The 15,679-nt window shown below is 40.5% G+C and overlaps 1 protein-coding gene across 5 annotated transcripts in view; it reads right to left on the bottom strand.

Annotated features, from left to right (window-relative positions):
- LOC132912642 (uncharacterized) overlaps positions 1-15,679 on the bottom strand; it is a 609,022-nt gene that overhangs the window by 249,275 nt on the left and 344,068 nt on the right. For all 5 annotated transcript variants that reach the window (XM_060970231.1, XM_060970232.1, XM_060970235.1 and 2 more), the window contains one exon: positions 2,492-2,750. In XM_060970231.1, the coding sequence (XP_060826214.1) occupies positions 2,492-2,750 (259 nt within the window). The remainder of the gene's footprint in view (positions 1-2,491; positions 2,751-15,679) is intronic.

The raw sequence follows: 15,679 nt of genomic DNA, 5'->3' as shown, positions 1-15,679 counted from the left end.
CGAAATTCGTTAGCTAAAATCTCATTTCCAAGAACGTCAATATTAAAAATCTATTCACATTCTATCACTGTGATCGATAAATATAATACGTAATACTTGTTTCGATGATACGATCCGCTGCAACGTAGCCGTCAATGTAAAGCTATTACATTTGTACGTGTATTGAAAAACAAGTTAAACAGAATGACGAAGAAGCGGAAGACTTAAAATGCTGGAACGAATATGCGAGAAATATCGAACAGTTGGCCATTTGAAAGACCATCTCAATCGAAAAGTTTCTTCAAATAAACAGATCGAACGCCGTGTTCGCAATAAGAAAACTTTTATTTTCCAGCTGATGTTTTCGAAACGCGATCTTCCGTCTCGGCTGCAATGGCGATGCTTAAAGCGATTTATCGAGATCAAGCTGCGCGCTGCGACCGTTTCCATTGGACCAACAAAGCTAGACGTTTAGTTTCAATGGAAATACGCGAAACTGAAGCAATCTGGAAGTTCCGTCTTTCGAGAAAGCAGACTCGATCGAGGTTACGCCTCCATCTCCTTCGAGGTTAATCGTTAATGCAATCGATTCCGACGATTGCGGCAAGGGGAAACGTCGAGTACGACGTTCATTTAGATTTCTAGAGCCGTCACTGTGTTCTCGTGTATTTTTAGAGCGAACGGCTCCGGTTTCATGAAATAGCTTCGCTGATTCTACAAAGATGTTTCTTGCTACATTTTCAGACGTTCGTAAGTGTAATCCGTTTTAATGGAGATTTCCATCGTGGAAATTGGTTTATTTTTGGTTTATTTATTGGTTGGTGGATCGTGTGTTTTGCGAGCTTTCAGCTCGATCTTAACATTTTATCGTTCTATATATAAATTTATGAAAAACATAACTTTCTTCTTGAAGATTCTATAAAATTAATCTCTTCGCTATTTTCACCCTTAATTATAATATAAGCGATTAAACCTATGTATAAACGTCACACGTATAACTGAAACACGTTTCAACCTCTCGTCTACTTCGGAATCAGTTACAACGACCAATAAATAACCTGTTTTAATCCAACTATCGCATCCATGGCTTCCTATTTGAAGTAAAATTAAGATTTCCTCGTAGGATAACATTTTACAACTGAATATTTAATACGTGATAAAGTGTACTTATACGAGCAAGCAGCACGATCGTTCACCAACTAATCGAGCTCACAAATTTCACGACAGGCTAGCGGCAGCATCGAGCGCCGATAAAACGAAACGAATGGCCAGCTTATCAACGAAAAATGCATCGCACAAAAGTAGTATCGGCGATAATGCGTGCCAGGGATCGGCGTATTTCAGTAAAATAATTCTGCATTAGGCTGCGCACACGCGTGCAAACGCGCTGGCTAATCTGCCCGAGGCCGCATACGCGCGCGCTTCGGAAACGAGAAAATTAATTGCGATCCCAAAAATACGAGGGGGCGATTCCCATTATAATAAATTCTGGAGTAAGTTTCACGAAGGCTGCGATCCCGTCGGAATTTATGCACCGTATAAGCCAATTATTTATCGTCCAGCCGCTCGTCCCTCGACTTTGACCACCGTAACACTTTTTAATTTGACCTCGATTAATCGTCCAGCCGAGTGGAGAACGTTCATTCGATTATAGTTCGACATTCCGATTATGCTTTTACCGAAGAATACCAACGTTTCTACAGCCATTTTATATTTCTAATCTCGTTTCGTGTTAAGATTCTATCAATCGGAGTTTCTTAGGGTGATATTATAAAGTTAAAAAGAACATCGGTTTTATATGCAAATTCGGAGGGTAATTGAATTTCTATAGGGAATGCACATTTTGAATTAATAATATTACGTAATAATGTTCCCACGTGGATTTATACGTGCATAATAAAAGCGTATCTTCACAAAATAAATCTTATTTTAAACATATTTCAACCTTATTAAAGTTAGTCTGACCGAATTAAAACACTCTAATTTAAACCCATTCAAACGTCCTTTCCACGTTCTTCTTATTCCTATAAACTAATGACTAATAATTTTGTGTTCAGCTTTGTTAGTAAAAGAAACGAATTTACCAGTTATTCAAGCTATCGCTACTCTCAATACAGAATTTGCACCCTCGTTAACATTTACAATGATTTTTTATTTCGTCAGTCCTCACTGACCAAATAAAACAAGTTTATAACGATGAAAACGCACATATCTTCGCTCGAATGTCTTAACACTCTCGCTACTAACCTACATATATTTTGTATAAATCACAAGAACTTTGCTTTTCTACGTCTCTTAATTATGACCTAACTTTATCTGGCATTGAAACGAATATAAAACTTTTGAGCAGTGATCTACACGAAATGTGCTACAATAACAACAGATACAACAAATTGAACGAATTGATTTCTCGAAAGTCACAATGAAGCTTTATCCTGTTAAAATATTTACTGCTCTTTATCCAACACAGCGAAAGAACAGGTGACCAGAAAGAGATAAAAATGGGACTTACTCGAACCAGCCGCCCCCAGCCTTAGCACTGCGTCGCCTTGAAGGGAGATGGAGAGGGTGGCTGTGTCTTCAAGGCGTGCAAGAACTTCTTCGGGAATGTCCTCGGGTTCGCGGAGGCGGAGGGTTACTTCGCCTCCGCCTCCGCCACCCTGACCATTTCCACCCCCGGGACTCGTCGACGCCGAGTACATGAACACAGATCCGTACCCATGTAATGACTGCAACGGCAGCCTGACGCCGCCCACTTCCCCGACCGGACCCTGCAAATATTACAAGATAGCGTTGAGAATCAGATTTTTCGAAGGCTAGAGATACTTTTAGACGAATTAAAGTTGATATCTTGCAGTGGGATGATCAATTTAATGTTCGCGAAGAAGTAGAGTTAAGAGGAATTGGTGTAATTGTGAACTGCTGTTTGAAATCAAAGGTTACGTTGCTTTTACGAAGTTTCAATGATTTATTAATTTTTATAGCGTTCTAAATTACGAAACCTTGGTAGGTTAGCTTCCATTAAATTGAAGTTTAATATATCTTATAAATTGATTGTTTCAATGTTTGTTGATAAAAAAAAAAACTCGCCCTACGTAGGTGATAGGCATCTGTCGTGACGTTAGGAAACAATTGGAGGCTGAGAATGTTCAAATTTTCTTTCCGATAAATGTACACTTTGCGAATGTGGAATAATTTGTGAAAATTGATTACAGAAATGAATTACGTTAATTATATCGATTTAACGCTGATTGTGGACAGCTTCGTTACAAGTATCTTGGTATAGACAGTACTGAAGTTATTTATATACAAAAATTACAATAAACAATGGAAGACTAGAAACGAGCTTAATCAAGTACGATACAAACGAGTGAAATTTTCTTTTTGGACAGTAACTCGATCGAAGAAAGAAAGCGGACAAAGATGTTTTCGGGGCGATCGGACGCGTGATATTAAATTTAAGGGTTCAGTTTTACGTCAGGCAACGAGTGATATTCCCTAGAGGCAAACACCGTTGACGTCGTCGCTTCTCGACATAGCTGGGTTTCCATTTCTCGCTATACGGGCCACGCAGCGCGTCGCCGAACGTTCTTTTACGAGCAGAAATATTTTGCCAATTTCGCCGTCCATGCAAATTTCAATTTGCGAGCGTCAATATTTGCTGAATCGCGTCGAAAAAGGATTTCGATGTACCGCCACTCGATTCGCCGTCAAACGCTCTGGCCACGGTTCGCTCCTCTAAAAACGGTAATATCGAGCGTTAAAATAAAGGGGTCGACGAGGAAATAGCAGGAAGAAGAAAAATACCTCTACAAACGTCCATATTCTTTTCCCTTTCTTTATTTCTCTCTCTGTTTATCCATAAGTAGAAATTATCCTTTTGGTGTAGATACAAGTAATGGATTTTATATGAAATAACAATATTTCAAAAGAAATTTATCATTTTCATCGTTCGATTCAATTAATTCTAAGTGACTTTTTATAGAAGAAAGATACGGGTATTATATTTATTTTCTAATGTAACCTTTGCCCTTCTTCTCGCAAAGGTATACCCTCTTTATTTTATCTCCTCATCTTTCTAAGAGATATCATTCTGTATCTGTCCTTTTATATTGCCTTTGTCTTTCTACATGTGGGTCCCCTCCGCTTTTCTTACCTAATCTACAACATCCCTGCTATCCTCTTTTTCCTATAACAAGAATGAAACAGAAGGAAAATGGCCAATTCAGCCGGTGTCTACTTTAGTTTCATATAGCTTTCAAAATTGATATTACGCTATTTATAAAACTATGCCGTGGTTAAAAATAGCGTATTGAGAATCGCACAGTAGTGTATAAAGATGAAGATTTACAAAATTCTAATCTATGTATTTTAACGCTTAAAAGTACAATCTCATTTTTTTCATAATTAATTCAGCGTTAACTTCATTCTCCACCGCGATAGATTTTCGTGACTTCGAAAAACGTGATGAATTTTCGTAACAACGAACACACGGCATTATTTTACGCGAACGCGCTAAACTAGTTACAGCTAAAAACATTTGTAATTCATTCTACGTCCGAAAAGACCTTTATACTTCGGACAAGCGATGGAATGACCAAACACTAGAAAAAGATTTCCAGTAATAACTTCGCCACCGCCATTCATTTCAAATCTGACTGCTCAATAATCCATTCGAAATTCCTTGAAATATGGCTTCGGCCACCTGCAGCCCGAAATAACTGTAACGGGATGGACCATTTCTAGAACTCGTATTCATCACGAAATTTCAGTTGCTATCGTGGCGTGTAACCAAAATCCAACGGAGGATGAACATTTTCCTGTGCACAAAGGTGTTCGGTTCGATGGTCCACTGTTTCTGCCGGTGAAAATTTCGCCCGGCGGCCCTGCGCCCTATTCCCGGTGCCATTATTTGCGTAAATTGATTCGTACGCGGCGAACTATTTCCGCGCCACGTATTCCAAGGTATTGGCGAGCGTTGCCGGGCGTTACGTTGCTCGCGATGAGAGTAATTTATTTTAATGGTCATTTTCGTAATGGCCCTTTGAACATGGTGCATGGCCACTTCTGAATAGGCTGTGCGTAACCCTGACATAACCTGGAACCGGAGAATGCGCGATAACGCTGCCATTCGCCGAATGGCACCTGCTGCTCTCCACAATGGCAACGCGTCTGCGTTCACGTGCTTGCCACCGCGATTTTATCGCGATCGCTGTTAAGAGTTTCTGGCAGTCAAGCTTTTATCGTTATAGTCCTATCCACGTTTGTTCTGTTATGTATTTTATGGCTTCAATTTGGTAATTTTACCAAGTTCTTTTGATTTGTATCGTGCGCAGTATTTGGCGTATAAAATATTTCAACTTCTTTGATCAATCGATATTCGAAGATTTAACTCCTAACGTATCGGTATTCTTAGACTTCACGCAACCTAACATCGGCTCATATCGCCGATTCTTTACGATTTTTCCGATCGTTAACGATCTTCCTTTCCTCGATACGTCCGATGCGTGTCGCGTTGTCGGCGCGATAAGACCGCTTTACGATCTTCGAGGAAGGCGTACCGAAGCCGAATAGGGAAACGCAATGCACAACTGACGAGGAGATTTCAGAATGTCTCCTCGTAGGACAAACGACCGGAAACGTGGCCATAACAATGCGGATACGCAGACTGAGAGCATCTCTATGTAGCCGTTTCCGGTACACCTTCGGTGTATCGGTGCAATGAGACCGCACTATAGCACAGGACGCAGATTTCCTCGACTATAACGCAAATACGGGGCAGAGTCGTAAAAGACCCGGTTCCCTGTTTCGTCCCCTATGCAATCGATTTCGTGAATTATCGAGACGACTCGAAACACGCCCATGTCGTGCGTGGATTTCATACTTGAAGGCTTCGTCGTAAGTTTCGCCGGAACGCCAGGAATCTACGGCCATTTATCGAGACGTGACAGAGTTCGTGATGCTCGGGCATAATCGATTAGGAGTGGCTCGTGTTGCGTGATTCGCCTGATTCTTTAATGGTCGTTCATTTTAGAATAGGATTTTCGAGAATTTGGAAAATTTGGAAACTTTAAGAGGACTGATAACATTCTCATCATTGAATTAAGAGAATTTAAGCGGAAGAAAGATATTAGTAAAATAATATACTCTAATTTTCATTCTCATTTGAACACGTCTCACTTTTAATTATTCAAATTCTATCACTAGCAGATACACGTATAAATACCAACATCTCCCACGCCACGTTGTCACGTGCAACTAGTCAGCTGATAATTAAATCGAAGCATAAACGCACAAACCAACCAATAGTCAGGTATAAATAAGCGTCGATCTGCGAGAAAAACAATTCAACACACGGAACACGCTTGAAATCAACGGATCCACCTGCGCAACAAACAAAGCTACCGAAAGAAGTTGACGCGGGTCTCGGGGAGAAAGCTCGTTCAGGTCGTAATCAAACTCGCCTCCCGGTGGAGGCCGCCGCTGATAATTTTCCATGCATAATAATACGCGAGGCGAAGAATTTGAATAATCCACTTTCACGCTATTTTCCCGTCTGATAAGTCATTAAGCCGCCACCGTCGCCGCCGCGAGGAAACTTAACGCCGGCCGGAGAGCAATCTGCTTTGTTCCGGCGTTCCTACCCCACAACGAACGAACGAAACGTGTCTGGTGAGAAAGAAAGAGCACAGGACTGTACAGACACAGAAGAGAAGCCAGAAGAGAAACAGAGACGGTTGAGCCGTTGTTGCGCGATCTCGCTTTGTGTATTCGACGCCAGGCAATCGCTCGTCCCTGGAAAATTCACGGTCTAGCTCGCGGCGAACAAATGCCACCACCTAGTCGTCCCTTTCGCTGGTTTCTCTTCGTTCGTTCGGCCGGCCACAATTTCTCCGTATTACCGTAATATTCGCTTTAACGACTGCCGGCCGAACGACACAGCCTAACAATGCGCACACCCCTTCGCTAGGACGTAACGCGCGATTTTCCGCCGAGGAATCTTTTTTCCGCTCTTCTGAGCCGTCTCCAACTCGCTTCCGACGTTAATTCGAACAGCGTGTATCTCTATTCAACGTCGTTCAGCGTTCTTCGATGTATGATAGCTCACGGAAGTATCCGAACACTTGTAATACATTTTACGAGTGTATTATACCAGTGAACGTATTGACACAGATCGATATCATATTTTTATCAAGTTCTTTTATAAAATACAAGTTCTTAACCTGGAGTTTACGTACATTATGATAACATGGACGTGGAACTTTTCGTGAGCCACTGAACACAGTGGAGGTCTTCAGCGCGTAGGTTCAGAGAGTCGGAAGGATGAGGGGACGCATACAGATGGATCATAGCGGTCTAAGATTTCGATTGAATCAATGCCATAGAAGATGGTGTTCGGGATTTAGGGAAATTGCAGTGATTTGCTTTTGCTACAGGTAGCAAGTATTATAGTTAACGTGTATGTCCTTTTAAAATTGGAGATTACTACTACGTTATCGATGTCAACCGATTTTATTGGCGATCGCTAAAGAAGGTAACCGTCCAAATTATCCTTTTTAACTTTCAGATAGAAATCTCAAACAACCCAAAAAGCGACGCCAACTTCTCCTCTTCCAACCTTATGAATAAACCTGTGAAATGCAGAAAGCTCGTTGAAAATAACAAGGACTCAAAGCCAACAAAAAGACAGTAACATAGAAACGGAGAAAAAGGCAGGAAGATCGTTTCTCATTGATAGCGAAGGAAATCGAGAGTGCGAGAAAGATCGGCGCGATAAAATATTTTTCAAAGCGTGTAAAGCACGGACTGGCTCTCGTACACGCGACACGAAAAAAGTCATAGAGGGGACGCGCACCAGCGCGCATAAATGTTCACCGCCGATGAATTATTGCCGCGAAATGGTCGTATCCAGTTTGTAACCCGTTGGACGAGGGGTAGCGCGTGCTGAACACATTGTTTACGAAGCATCTGACCACCATGATGGTGCGATACGCACGGCCTGTTCCCTCATTTTTCTGGCGCGCGTAAAGTGCGTTTTGCTGCAGTGCATTAAGCTGCAAGGCGGTTGCTCGAAAAAGAGATACACGCGATTTCACTCCCTCCGCTGCGCCCGTTTCACCCTTCGCTGCTGCAACGACATTTATATTTTTGCGGTGACCATCGTGTCGTTTGTCAGACGACCGATACCAGCTTCGAAGAGCAACGCTCGTAAACGCTTGTAACGAACGTCGCGAAGCGATTTGTGCCACGACAAGGAGGATTTTTGGTTATCGTGCAGTTCTCGCGTGTGCGCGGCTCGGTAATTTTGAAACGAGTGAATCGTCAGTTTATGAAACGTGACAATGGTGGACCGGGGATTTTTGGATGGAGTTCATGCGCTGTTTCGTAGTGGTTTTAGTATCGGTTTCATTGAATTTTGATGGTCGTTAACCGGTGCACGCAATTTCAGCTGAAGTCGAAAATTTGTCTGATGTATGCAATATGGACGTGACTTTGCAAGCTGTCGTAGCGTGATTTAATCAGCTAGCTGTGCGAAACTGGATCATTATAAATGATTGTCCGATTATGGCTATTGTTAAACTCTTGCCTTATCTTTGTCATAAGCAATTACAAAATTAAAAGCTTTTCGGATAATATCGTGCATGATATTTCAGATATTTGCAAAATGGTAACAAAAGTATTACGAGACAATATTCGCAAGATTATACGCATCTAGAACCTCAAAAAAAAGTACCTACCAAATAAATTTTCTATTTACGATAATTCTGGCCAAATGGCAAACTCTAACGCGATCTGTATCAGAGAAACTTCATCAGCGGTTGTATCGTCTTTTTCGATTCGACTCGCGGAATATTCGATCGTTGTGTTTTCTCGTACCGAGATTGAAATTCTTACAAATGCAGGCCAATTAATTGACTGAAAACCGACGATACACTTCGATACCACGTCGGGAAGCCGTTAATTTACGCGGAACACGAGCCACGGCTAACCGAGTGAATGTCGGTGTTTCCACGTTAAATGAAAAGCAACATGATATTTTCGTGAGAACGGCTGCCGCGTTCGCCGTGGCGGGAAAAAATATGTTGTTAAAGTGGTGAAATCGGTGAAATTATTCGGAAACGACGAATACACTGCTGCGATGTTTGCGTTATATCGTGTTTCGTGAAAGCATTTCTGAACGGTATGCTGAATTTTGTATCGCTCGTTTTCGCCAGCGATTGTCGGATTCCTTGAATTTAAACGCAAAATATTGTATCGATTATTCGGGTCAAAGAAATGGAGTTTCTCCATAGCGGGTTTCTGGCAGATTTTTATATATCTTGTCCGAATTATCGAATTTGAGACTTTGAATCTTACGCTGTTGCCCTGTCTTGTTGTCATGTCCTGCAGTGTACATTTAAAGTTTGAAGCGACTCAAGCATATTAATTGTTCTGTCCTATCAAGAAAGGTAAACAAAGTCTTCACAAGCAAATTCTTCAAATAGTAATACAATCTGTGATTGTTGTTTTCTATCTATAATCTTCTTCTGCCAAATTTAGATTGATAGATTTTTCTGTTCAAACTTTTATATTTTTACTCTCTTTCTCATTCTATGCACTCGTAACGAAACAAAGTAGCAAAGAATTCCGCTAAAATTTTTACTAAAATCTAATCTGATGCAAAGCATAAGGTTCTTAAACAACCTTCCTTTAACAACTACGTAACAGCATTCGTGATTTCTTCACGATTCCATGTCCGTCAACTAGACTGATTCTTCGAATGGCCAAGAGAAAAAAAATGGTAACAACGCGCGAAACCAGCAAAGGAAAAAATTGTAAATATTCAGAAATGATAAGCGATCTTAGCATATTATACAGATTTGTCTGCGAGAATGCAATTGGCAAAGAGTAAAAAAGGAGCAAAAGGAGAAACAAGTAAAAAAGATATAGGATGCAGACGCGACACGTTCAAGGGATGAATTATTGTTGCAAAACAGTCGCGCTCGAATCGCTGTGGCAACAAAACGCGAGCGACGTGCATACGTACAACAGATAGAACACACTTTGTAGGGGTTGGTTTTTCGCGCACAGGACACCTGTGAACACCGTCCCAACTCTTTTTTCCATCAATGCACGCGGAGACTCTCCTCTGTCGGGTGCACTCCGGCTGTTTGCGCTGTCACAGGCAAACAGAATGTGATTTGGATCGAGTCTATGGGCGTGCAAACATTGCTGACAAATGGGGAGCAATTTCTAAGCGGTAATTTTTAAATCGTCCGTTCGCCGATGTATACGTATTTTATCAATCGGCTTTTTTGAATCGTCGCTATCGATTCTATGCTTTAAACAAAACGACCGAGAGAGTTTAGTTCCTGTTGCTTTAGTAATCGCTTGAATAGAATTTTTCGGGATCGAGAATAATTTTACCTTGTTGAACAAAAAATTTCACCGCAAAAACCTGCCTCTGTATAAGCGAATCGTTTATTACAAAGGTATTCTTGATATTATTAAAATAAATCATACGCTTTCATAGGAATTCTTTTCACGTGTTTCGAATTTTTGTTTCTTTTCTTCATATTTATTTCATAATCCTCTATGTGATTTATTTTGTGAGAATTAAATGTTTCGTGAAATAGCCTACGTATATATTATATATGTACAATGACTAGATCGAGAGATTCGTTTCTTTCTATTCTTCTTTTCATTTCTTCCCTCGAATCATCGTCTCTGCCTGTCGTTTCTACCTTATCCCAGTCACGAAGATCGCGTAATTACAACCCTTCCTGCCCCTTTTACTGGTCTTCAACCCCTCAGCGATTTTAGTCATTACAGTTTCTAATGTTTCTCTTCCATCCTTTCTTTCGATTGTCTTGCCTCTGTCTGCCACGATGTTGTATCGCTATTTATGTTACAAATCTCCCTACATATTTGTGAAATGTAATTTATTCTACTTTTAATTCAGCAAAATTAACCCTGTGATCAATCCATTCTTATATGCTCTCTTATATTTCGAACATAACTGAGTGCTCGATACTAAGAGATTAAACGTTATTGTTGAAGTGATCGTCACTTCTGAGAAAACTCTACATCTGGTCTTCGGTTTCTCAAGAGCCTAAGGTCATCGATAGCGCGTAGACAAAAGAATGCGTCGAGGAAAGACGATAAGCGGTACACGTGCGACGTTGGTTTCGGCAGTTGTCTTTAGTCTCAGGGTAACGTTGCTAGCGAGAGGATCTGGATCAGTTTACATAGTACCACATATTTTGTATTTTACTATTCACAATATATATACTTTCAATACCTTGCAGTTTGCCCACGCATTTCTTTAATTCCATCCACTGAATAACCTTAACAGTTATAAATGTTTCTATAGACACAAATCAACTTAACTACGAAGAAGATATACGATTATAAACAACATAACCATATTGTTTATGTAACTCATCGACAAAGCACCATATTTTAGTGATCCTTGGTCGTGAACAGCAGTCTGCTAATCGAAGAGCATCGATTTCGCAGCGAATTTCTCTGGTTGGCTGTGCGTTTCAATGTGGATATCGGCGCGTGTGCGACAAAACAGAAGCGGAGTCCGGCGCGGTGGCCGTTTGTTTTCATTAAAAGTTATTATCCACCGTGTAAAAACTTCAATGCGCGCGGCCAGGCTAACATTTTTAAACCGCCATTGTGCACGAAGCGCTTTTCTTTCGCTTTCTCTCTCTCTCCCTCTCTCTCTCTCTCTCGCCCTCTCTCTTCCACTTTTATCTTTTTGTCCGCTGCGTTGCCGCCACTGGCCGCGGAGCACAATTACCGGGAATGACTCTGCGAATTGGTTGTTTCGACGGAATAACGTATCCGCATGAAATTACGATTCGCCATTTCGCCAGGACCCGATCCAGCGTAATACCGTTTGCACGCTGTTTGTTCGCGCGAAAAATGGTTAAAAACTGGGCGCGCAAGGTTTACTTGCTTTTTCTTCTTGCTTTTGGTTTTTCTGCTCCAGCGGAATTTTACTCGATTATAAATAAAGCAACTGCGGTTCGTGCAAAGAGGCTGATTATATTTTCTTTCTGTCTTTTTTTTTTTTGGTTTTTTCTAAAGAGGTATTTTATGCGATAATTAAATGAAAGTTACGACGATTTATCCTAACGTTTATGCGACGGTAAAACGACAAATTAAAATGGTAGTCTAATGTGAGATCATTACATTTTCTTGCGCCAATATCTTTACATTTATATAGAGACAGAAAATAAGGAAAAAAGGAAGTGGACAATATACATAGATATCGGAAAATGTTTAGGAAAAAACGAAGAATAAAATAGGAAATGAAAATATGTAATTGTGTGGAACGAAGGAAGCAAGCAGCAAACTAGAAGGTACACGTGAACTTGGTCGCTTTGCCTACAACTTCGCCTCGATTGTACGATCAATACGACGTCAAATCTTATAAAAGAACAATATTACACGTTCACGATAATTCCGTCACGTCACGATCGAGAACCGAAGCAATAACTGAAAACAAAACGCGAATAAGAGCGCGCTATGCGGCCATCGGCGAAATATTTCGCGAGATATAACTTGCCTCTCTCCGTCAAACTCGTTCCGCGAATGAAGATTGATGAAAAACGTAATTACTGAACTTACTGTCGGACTTGTCGTTTCTACCAGCGAAATCTGCATTTAATGTCGCTGCTATTGACAAACGGAACGCTTACTTCGTAAAATTACTTGTCCTTGTTTCTGTTGCTCTTGCTGCAACGGATTATTGCAGTTTAACGATGACGTCTCCTTCTTTAAAGTCGCGTTACCTACTTTCAAAATAGGAATAAACAACTGTGCCTCGTTTGCCTGTTAAAGAGCGATTTCATACAGTCATGAAAAATAACGAAAAGTACAGACTAAAAATAAAACTAAGATTATTAGGATATCAGGCAATTAGAGAAATGGTTCCGTTTTATTATCGATTAAATTTAGTGCAAGTTATGGTTCTCTTATTTGAAGGTATTTGTGTATTTAATTTCTTTCCTATAACGTACTTGTAATCGAAATATATCTATATTATTCTATCTTTATATTTTTGCATCTTTGAATATAGAATATTAAATTAATATTATAGATCCAAATAAGAATGATTGTATTATTTACATTTCAGTATAATTAATTATGGCATAACATATGCAATGTACGAACATGGAAATGATTCTGCGTTATAAACAATGCCTACATACGTCTGTTTCTTAACAGACGTATCTTAACTCGATATGTGTATAACAGTAAATACACCCTATATAACGGTTAATTAATCAAACTACAGTTGTTACGCTTGCGGTTGCCAAAAGACGTACCAACTTTTGTACAACAGATATTAATATACCGAAGATACTTCCTTGCCAAAAATTGGAACATTTCTCGACGATTACAAGTACAACAGATTCGGTTTGATAAATTCAGAACACGCAACAGAGACCATTCTTCAAACGATGTAATGTGCAACACGCGAAGGTTCAATATTCGTGAAACTATTTATAGAATTCTACAATTAACACAAATTATTACTGTGTGCCAAAGAATTGGACCAAAATAATAGACCAAGGAAACACGGCCTTCTTTTACGAACATCACAAATCTATATGTATCGTAAAAATTCTAATTAAAATAACAGATCGAAGCGTCACGACCGCTATATTAGCGTAGGTCGTTACGCATTTATAATTATCAACACGATGAAAGTGATCATCGTTAAAATCTAAATTAAACGCCGTTATCAAGCTCCGTATATGCTTTCCGATCATGCTGATCCATTCATGACTATGATTACGGTAAACGAATCGACGTTCCGACGAATTCGATACATCAATGTAACCAAACACGTATTGTGTATATTTTTATGAATTTACGTGTTCCAGTTTTCGAATCAGATTCAGTTTCACACGTCGAAACATCGTTTCGTCCGACTACGTACTCGCTGTAACTATCGCCTTATTACGATACGATAAATCAGCCACAAATTCCTCTACGAGAGTTCCTGAAACGCTTTTGAAACGGTGAACGAAGGATGACGACGCGAGATATAACGACACCGTGATATAATTTAGCGAAGCCTCTCGGCGAAAGACGGAGCCACGTCAGGAACAGCGACGGAACTTTAACCGCGAATTATAGACGCGACTTTTCCCTCTGACCCTCGTCCTCCTCTGCCGCCCTGGTCCGCAGCGACGCCCTATGAAAGTGGAGAAAAACGAGCTGGCCTGTCTTTCGCGGCTGCTCCGGGTAAAAAGTTGTCTGGCTTCTATCGGGGTAACGTCCTAGCCGCATATAATAAAACGGGTCGCCTTTCACGGAAACGCTCTTGCCCCCGGGGCGCTTTTCTTTCATTTCTGACGTAATTACGCGAAGCGGCGCAAGAAAAGGAAGGGAACTGCGAAAGGGCAGCCGCGAAGAATGGGACGCGGAGAGAAAGCCTCGACGGGCCGGGAATATTTCGCGACCGAGACAGTTGTATATAGCCACCTTTTCTACCAACCACTCGAGCCGCGACCTACTACCTTCGTTTTCTCGATAAACCCTCATGGACCAACTTCGACGCCGACCAACCTTCCCTTTCTCGCCGCCTCGCTTCCCTTAGGATCGATCCTTTCGCTTTGTACTCTCGCGATGGCTCCACGCTAACTTTAAGTGGTTCTGCGTTTATTTTTCTCCTTTCTGTTCTATCATTTGTTCTTGCCAGAGCAAGCAGGATGAATGTTGTTATGTTTGTGAGATGGTATGAGAGGAGGGGTTGGCGTAGACGTTGAGTTTTCAGATTTGGGGAAGATCGAGGATGTTGTGAAAGAGGTAAAGGAAGAATTACGAGATGTTTTAGCGTGTTTCCTTTGTTCTGGCAAAAATGTAAAGAATCGATTCGTTAAGAACCGAGACACGTTAGAAATACTGCAATTTTTAAGTTTCATAAAATTGTAGAATCTAAATGGAAGAAATGCCAAGCAAATCTTTCCAATTCGCTTTCATGTGACGTTCGCGTCGATAGAATATTATGTAAGAATATTTTCGCGTTACACGCGAATGATTGTTTCTTAAAAAGCAAGCAACTTGAAAAATTCCAACGGTAACAATTTCTTTTCGTAATTTCCTCGCTCTGGTGTATAATATATACCTATAAACTTTATTCCGCGTAAAACTAATTATTTCAAGCTGCAGGTAACGTTATACTTTGATAAAAATTCGTTTATTTCGTATGTAAAAGTTTCATTAAAATGAAAGAACGTATCACTTGCACGGTCCATTATAAATATTTTCTTGCTTCGTGTTTTCGCTTGAAACATACTAATTATCGCAACGCACACGCGTGCAACGTCAGTTTCGAAATTATTAAATTATTCCTGATGAATTTCTACTGGCCGGTCTTTAAATTTCTATAATGCATTCCGAGAGGAACGTAATGAATTGTAAATTGCGAGAAAAAGCATGCGCAAACGATAACAAGAATGCTATACCTAGCAACGAAGCTGCCGCTAATTAACGCCCACGCAAAAACAACCGTTATATTATTGAAACTTTATTTCATTCGAGGAATTTACATTGTGCGGGTGCGGCGTCGGGTGGCCACGAATGGAAACCCGTGTTATTTCATAAATCCCGTGTCCGTATCTATCGCGAAACGAGCTTGTTGAAAACTTTCAATAACTGAATATTAAAAACCAACCTCGATGATATCCACAAACAC

The sequence above is a fragment of the Bombus pascuorum genome, chromosome 12 (genome assembly GCF_905332965.1).
Source record: "Bombus pascuorum chromosome 12, iyBomPasc1.1, whole genome shotgun sequence".
Taxonomy (NCBI): domain Eukaryota; kingdom Metazoa; phylum Arthropoda; class Insecta; order Hymenoptera; family Apidae; genus Bombus; species Bombus pascuorum.
The sequence above is the reverse complement of the archived record's forward strand: the minus strand, read 5'-3'. Positions and strand labels throughout refer to the sequence as shown.